The sequence below is a fragment of the Carassius auratus genome, unplaced genomic scaffold (assembly GCF_003368295.1).
Source record: "Carassius auratus strain Wakin unplaced genomic scaffold, ASM336829v1 scaf_tig00000784, whole genome shotgun sequence".
Taxonomy (NCBI): domain Eukaryota; kingdom Metazoa; phylum Chordata; class Actinopteri; order Cypriniformes; family Cyprinidae; genus Carassius; species Carassius auratus.
Window position 1 is genome coordinate 41,094 of NW_020523322.1, and position 7,486 is coordinate 48,579.

Sequence of the window (7,486 nt, forward strand, 5' to 3'; positions counted from 1 at the left end):
CACTGTGTTTTCTGAGGTCAACGCAGCTGTATACCAGGAAGTTTTAGAGCACTTCATGCTTCCTGCTGCTGACCAACTTTATGGAAATGCAGATTTCATTTTCCAACAGGACTTGGCACCTGCACACAGTGCCAAAGCTTCCAGTACCTGGTTTAAAGATCATGGTATCCCTGTTTTTAATTGGCCAGTAAACTCACCTGACCTGAACCCCATAGAAAATCTATGGGCTATTGTAAAGAGGAAGATGCAATATGCCAGACCCAACGATGCCGAAGAGCTGAAGGCCACTATCAGAGCAACCTGGGCTCTCTTAACACCTGAGCAGTGCCACAGACTGATCGACTCCATGCCACGCCACATTGCTGCAGTAATTCAGGCAAAAGGAGCCCCAACTAAGTATTGAGTGCTGTACATGCTCATACTTTTCATTTTCATAATTTTTAGTTGGCCAAGATGTCTAAAAATCCTTTCTTTCTATTGGTCTTAAGTTATATTCTAATTTTCTGAGATACTGAATTTAAGATTTTCCTTAGTTGTCAGTTAAAAATTAAAATTAAAATTAAAAGAAATAAACATTTGAAATTTATCAGTCTGTGTGTAATGAATGAATATAATATACAAGTTTAACTTTTTGAATGGAATTGGTGATTAAATCAACTTTTTCATGATTCTAATTATATGACCAACACCTGTATACTGAGGAGGAATTATAAAACTGGTAGTTTTGATCTGGGGACATTTATTTTTTAGTCAACATGAGTAAAACAGCTTATAAATCAGACTACATTATGAGGGGAAGTTTGTGAAGTCATTAACTATATGGAATTTCCCCATAAAACATAGAAACCCAATGTCTGTGTGTGCATGTGGTCAGGAGATGAGGTCAGGAGAGGAAGCAAAAGAATTGTACATCCTGGCCTCCAGAGTTTAACCTGATACCCCATATATATTATAGCAAAGTGTTGGTTAATCCAGACAGCAAATCAACACACAATCAGCTGCAGGTTGACATGGATGAGATACGGTATTTTAGGCCCAGTACAGTAGTGTAACGTTATATAAATTAAGTGTACAGGTAGTAACATTGAAAATATGCTTTACTGCAACACTGTGATCCAAGGTTAAATCTCTGTGATACCATATTTTCAGCTGGACATTTTCAGCTTTAGAAGTTGAGCATAGCTGTAATGAAATAATGGATTGTTGTGCTCCTTCTTTGATTCCAGTAAGTGACAAGTGAAAAGAAGTATATTTTTGACTGATTATGCGTATGACAGTCATTATTTTTTTGGTACTTGACAAGATGTAAATTAGTTAAAAAATGGATAGCATGAAGAATGAATCAGATCTAAATCCTTGCCATTCATCTTTGAATGCCTTTACTAATGGCTTGCAAAACAGAGGGAATATCATATAACATAGTGAATGCCTTTAGTAGCTTTATAGTAATTTTTTCATATGTTGTATTTTTAGCCACACCATTGATTTGATGTTTATACAGAAACTGACTTTCAAAAAGAAAACTACACTGAGGAATATTAACTGGAGTAAGAAGTGTGACAATTCTGTCCCCTTTAAAGCACAAGTAGTATAAGAAAGGCAGTATTTGTACTTAAAAGCATGGACTAGCTACTTAATTACTTAATTGAAAACGGATTTTACTATAAGCATTTTTGTAATTTAACTTACAGTACATTATATTTGCATGTGTGTTAAGTGTTGTCAACGGTAGATGGCAGTGTGCGCACAGTAAACGGGGGGACGATTGCGCAAACGTTGGTAGAGCATGAAAAGCAACATTTCCGAATCAAAATATTGACTTCCAATACGCTTATTTCCATTTTTAGAATTTTTTTTTTAAGAAAAATGTTTGTCAGTTTCTCATAAAAAAAAAAAAAACCCAGTACAGTTGTACTAAGAAAATTCCTAGTAAAGCAGAATAAGTCCTTTTATTCTTTATTTTGAGTTCATTCTGTTCTGACATAATTGTATTTATTTTTAAAGTGAAATAAGTGGCAATGATATCAATCCTCTCTCTAAGAATTCGGATTTAAAATATTTCCAATTGGGGGCGCTCTTTGAATAGTGAGCATCAGGCATTCAGTGTTACTCACGTTCAATATATTAACACTATCTAAAGAGCAAAGGGGAGTTTCCAAAGTCATCAAGTCCATCCAACTTTGCCATTTTCGGCCAGAGACCACTGAAAATGACTCCCAAGAAGACTGCCGCTCCCTTCCTATGGTTCTCTTTTTGCTTTGGGAATGTTCTTGAGGCAGTGGTGCTGGGATCGGTTCAGTACCCCGATAACGGGCTCCACTCACATCTGGATGCGCGCGGTCCTGCAGAAGCCAGCGCGAACTCACGGAACGGCTCCACATCTGTTCATGTTCCATCTTACATGATCTCTCTGTACAGGACTCTATCGGAACTGGACCGACGCGCAAGCAACGGCAGCCAGACGCGCTCCAGGAGATATGCCAATACAGTGACCAGCTTCATGGACCTGGGACCAGGTGAGTGAGACAGACAGAGAAATAGATGGGCTGTAAGATGATCTCCTCCTTGAGGCCATCGCTGCAGATTTCATACCTTCAGATTGAGCCTGATCTTATTATAATACTTGGCACATCAAATCATCAGTTGTAATGAATGGCATAAGGTAAACGTTGCAGTAATAAATCACTTCAAAATACGCTTGTATTATGACAGCTGACACTGAAACATGATCGATATCGGTGTGACAGATATAATATGATTTAAAATGTATATACATGACGACAGTAGGGTATATTTCATCTATTATATATAGAAATGTTCTGATGCCTAGATATTATTATTATAATCGATTAATATAATTTGTTGCAGACGACAACAAAACTGTTATTAGACTATAAAAAATATAATTACGAACTCTTCTTCTTCTTATTATTATTATGGCATATCATTATGACTCCATAAGAAGATGGCAATAAAAATATCACAATTTGGGTTTTTACATAAAAAAGAGAAATGCGTAGTCCATCTTGAATTAGAATTACGCGCATATTTCCTTTCTCCATTCAACTTGTAAAGAATCATAATAATTAATAAATACTCTGCCTCAGTGATTATGTATGAGTTGGATTGCTGTAATATAAATGGGTGATGTGTTTATGAACATGTATCGCTCACCTATAGTTTTGTTTAGGATTATCTACTTCTCAATAATATTTTCGAAATAGGCTACGTACAATTCCAAAAAATACCAAATATTAAGTCAAATGTCTCAAATTTTCAACATCTGTGACAAATAATCTTCAGCAGCACCTTGAGCTAAAATATCTAAAACGAAGCACGCGTTCTCCTCCAGGTGTTGCTCATAAAGACAGAGAAACATTTAATTTAAAACTTATGTTAAAATAAAGATCGTCACGTAAACAGAATTGTGAAATGAATGTCAACTTTTCTCCCGACCAAATATATGGAGATATGCGTGGAATTTTTTTTTTGTATGAAATCAGAGACTCTTCTGTTCTTGAATGTTCGATAGATTGAAAGGACATTCATATATTGACAGGCCTGCTATAACATTTGAGGGCACAGCCTTTGAATAATAAAAAGTGCACAATGCCACATTTGTTTAAGCGTATATTAAGGTAATAATTCCAGGCATTATATTTCCACTCATATTTTCCCACATTTTGTTAAGAGTGAAGAGTCATGCATTTTTGATTCGAGTTGATCTCTAGTTATTGTAAAGTAAATATACAACCATTGGCAATCACAATGGGAAATAAATAAATAAAGTAAACAAATACTTATTAATAAAATAATAATAAAATGGACCACAGTATGACGTCAAGATATGGCGAATGCATAGTTCATTAATATTAATTGAGCAATGTATAAAAGCCATTTTAATCAACAATTTCAATAGCATAAAAAAAAAAAAACTAAGTTATAGAATTATATGAGGTAGCAATCATTCTTGCTGACCAGTTCAAGTGCTAAAATGACTTGACACATTTAAATATTGAAGTGTACACCTTCATCTTATGCTTTGGGTCTAGAATTTTGTTGTTGTGTAAAGACCAGTTCTAATCATTAATCATAATTTGTTGATTTAGTAGTAATGTGTTTGCTTTAAATATAAGGTGTTTCTTGTTCAAATGGCCTGGAAATGCAGCATGCCTTTGTGTGAAGATTGTCCCACCTGTCCCCATCATAAATTATGCCAATGTAAAAAAAAACAAAAAAACAACAACCCTAAAACTAAACAACATACATACCATAGTTTGGTGACCACACTGACTGTGAATTGTCTGAAGACAAAAAAAGAGCAAACACTATGACTCTATGTAGGCCCATGGTACTTGAACCTGAGTCCCTGACTGCCTCGGCTCATTTTCAAGGTTATGTCATTGTTTAGTCTGGCAAGCGGATATTAGTTTAGAGGAGGATGTTTTACTCTACACCTCTTCCAACTGTTCACCTTTCCTTTTTATAGCATTCCTTTGTCTCAGAAAGGATATAAATATATGGTGCTTTTCTTTCAAAACACCACTTTCGGATGCTCTTTCTCATGTATTACTGTAGGACAGGTACAGCATTTGTGACCAAACCCCAAAAATCTGATAGTTTCAAACAGTTTGCAATTACTGTTATTCTCAAGGTTCTCTCTCTCATAATGTAACGTCAATATGTGTCCCGATCTGGCCTTGGGTTTTTGTGCAGCCAGCTCATATTGGAAGAATCCTCTTCATGTTTAACCCATGAAACTGTGGTCTCTGTATCAGGTTGCATAGTACTCTGGGTCCCAGTTTTTGAACTGGATGTCAAGATGTCAACATCGAAGCTTGTTTTACTCTGAGCACAAAGTCTGGTCTCTCTTAGCAAAGGTTGGTTCTGCATCATCTCAGTCACGGATGAGAATGAGTATTGGATGTGTTCTTTTAGCCAATTTCTTTCTCCAGACAAAGAAAGGAGAGGACAACATCTTGCAGACAGAGATTTTGTACCCCGCAGTGATTTCAAGTTAGCTGTGCGAATAATGAAAGACCAGTTCCAGTTCATGGTGGCCACAGAATACTGAGGTCCACCTCAGCTTGAAATGTTACCTAACATTTAATTACACCCTTAAGCCATCCACCTTTCAAATTTACTGCATCCTCCTGAGGACATATAGGGGAAGGAGGAGAGCTTCTCGGAGAGCTGAGCATTTCCAATGTCCTGCTAAAACTTCTTCTCACTCAATCAGTGTAATTAGGAGATGCTGGCAAAGGCCGACACTGTCTGACAGGTCAGCCAGATGCTCTCCACCTGGTCTCCGTGAGCATCCTGCACCTCGTGTTTGTAAAAATCATTCAGGCCTTTGAATGTTATTCTCATTGAGTAGAAGGACTGACAATTTGCGTATGCCATTTTCATAAAAGCCATATGTAAGACGCATTAGTGTCTGCTTCATGTAAGCTTGCTGCATTCATTCTTAATATTCTTATATTTCTTATTTCAATGCTAATCCATCCTTTTTCTTATACCTTCAGAGGAGCCTTCCCTAAAGTTCCACCAGCAGTACACATTCGACGTGTCTGGTCTCTCACGACTAGATGAACTGATGGAGGTGGAGCTGCGGGTACCGAGGAGGCCATCGCCTGATGTTTTCAGTTTACTCTCCAGCGGTGGAAACCTGTACCGAATACTCCTTCACACCTGCTCCCTCCCGGGATCCTCTAACCAACCTCTGCTCCTCACCTCCAGGACCATTGATCTTCTAGATACCGCTTCGGCCACTTGGGATGTGTTTGATGTTGGTGCAAGTGTGAAGACCCACCTCAAGTTGTTCAGGACCGTGGAAGGCAGCAGGCCATTGTGCTTCAGTATATCAGCCATTTCTGATTCAAATAATGAGGTTGTGCATCCCGGCATGCTGGGTCTGAGCCACGAGGATCAGCAGACCCATGAAAGGGCTTTACTGGTGACCTTTACTCGAGCTCGGAAGAAGGAGAACCTCTTTAGGGAGATCCGTGAGAAGATAAAGGCCATTAAAAGTGATACATTTCCTAATCCTGCTCCGGAGCATGGTATTAAAGGTCACCCAAGACATCGGCGGAGGAGGCGGACTGCACTAGCAGGTCGTTCTGGTTTAGGACCCGTTACAGGGAGTGCCGGTGGAGGAAAGGGTGGCGGCAGGCGGAGAACACGTTGCAGCCGGAAGCCGCTTCATGTGAACTTTAAAGAATTGGGTTGGGACGACTGGATTATTGCACCACTAGATTACGAAGCTTATCACTGTGAGGGTTTGTGTGACTTCCCTTTACGGTCACACCTGGAACCGACCAACCATGCCATCATCCAGACTCTCATGAACTCCATGGACCCAGAGTCCACCCCTCCCAGTTGTTGCGTTCCTACTAAGCTCAGTCCCATCAGCATCCTGTACATTGACTCTGGGAATAACGTAGTTTATAAACAGTACGAGGACATGGTGGTGGAGAGTTGTGGGTGCAGGTAGCAATGTGAGTGAGGGGTGACCTACCCCTGGACATTATCCGAAAGCTGCTGCTGCTGCCTCACACGCAGAGGCCAAGTGCAGCATTGTGGGCAAGCTGAAGTAGTCAGAGCTGGTGAGATGGACAGTGTGTAAGTGTGTGACAGTGAGCATGTGTGTATGTTCAAACGGAGATAAGACATTGAGTTGTGTTTTAGAAGTGAGCGGAGGACATGTGTGCCGAACAGCTCCAAATTCCCTTACAAAACCAAATAAACAACTCCTCAACAGAAAAAGAGTGAAAACGTAGGCTTTCCAGAAATTATTTTACATCCTCTTATAATATAAACTTAATGATAGAGTGTTGAAGTATCCTTGCAGCAGTGGTAGAAATGTTGGCTCCGTTAAGACTCTGTCAGAGTCTGAGAATCTGTCAGCGGTAGCACGCAACTATAACGTGTATAACAGCTAAAGGTGCTTTGCATGACAGTCAGCTTATATTCAAGATGAAATAGCTCTGAAGAATTTGATAGTGCCTCTGAAAATGTTTCTCTGTGGAGTCAGGTGGCCTTAATTAAATATGGCATTGACTGAGTGAAAGTTTACATTTACTGAGTGAAAGTTTGACTCCTTTTTAAATCGAAGGGGTCAAAGTTCAGCTGGTTAGCATGGCCTCATTAGCTTATTAGATTTTTTAACTACACCGTGTGGTTGCAAAAACATCTTTATTAACTGACATCCATTCAAGATAGCTGTATTATATTTAAACCACATCTTTAGGTGTTTTTCCAGTACACAAAGCTTTCTTAAACGTATCAAAATTGACATTTTCACCCTATCTTTTGTCAGGATACTCAGGGAACTCAGGATATTCACATTCAAAGGGTTGGGGGCTGTGCATGTGCGGTGTCATCAGCCAATCAGCATTGTCATGACATAATTTTCCTTCAGATTTAGAGTAATTAGTCATATGCCATTTATGGCTCAAGTAATTGGCTTGAAAAAAGAAGCTGCATG

At 39.0% G+C, this 7,486-nt stretch overlaps 1 protein-coding gene across 1 annotated transcript; it reads left to right on the forward strand.

The window, feature by feature from the left end:
* The first annotated feature begins 2,141 nt into the window (after positions 1–2,141).
* Positions 2,142–6,782, forward strand: LOC113069077 (growth/differentiation factor 6-A-like). Its single transcript, XM_026242050.1, has 2 exons — positions 2,142–2,516; positions 5,526–6,782. Exons 1-2 carry the CDS (start codon positions 2,210–2,212, stop codon positions 6,491–6,493), a joined length of 1,275 nt encoding a protein of 424 aa, XP_026097835.1. The 5' UTR covers positions 2,142–2,209; the 3' UTR covers positions 6,494–6,782.
* The last annotated feature ends 704 nt before the right edge of the window (positions 6,783–7,486 follow it).

Excerpts from the sequence above, each read along its gene's own strand:
- LOC113069077 (XM_026242050.1), top strand. The coding sequence starts at position 2,210 with ATGACTCCCAAGAAGACTGCCGCTCCCTTCCTATGGTTCTCTTTTTGC. Across the intron at positions 2,517-5,525 it reads CTTCATGGACCTGGGACCAG|AGGAGCCTTCCCTAAAGTTC; the intron begins GTGAGTGAGACA and ends TTATACCTTCAG.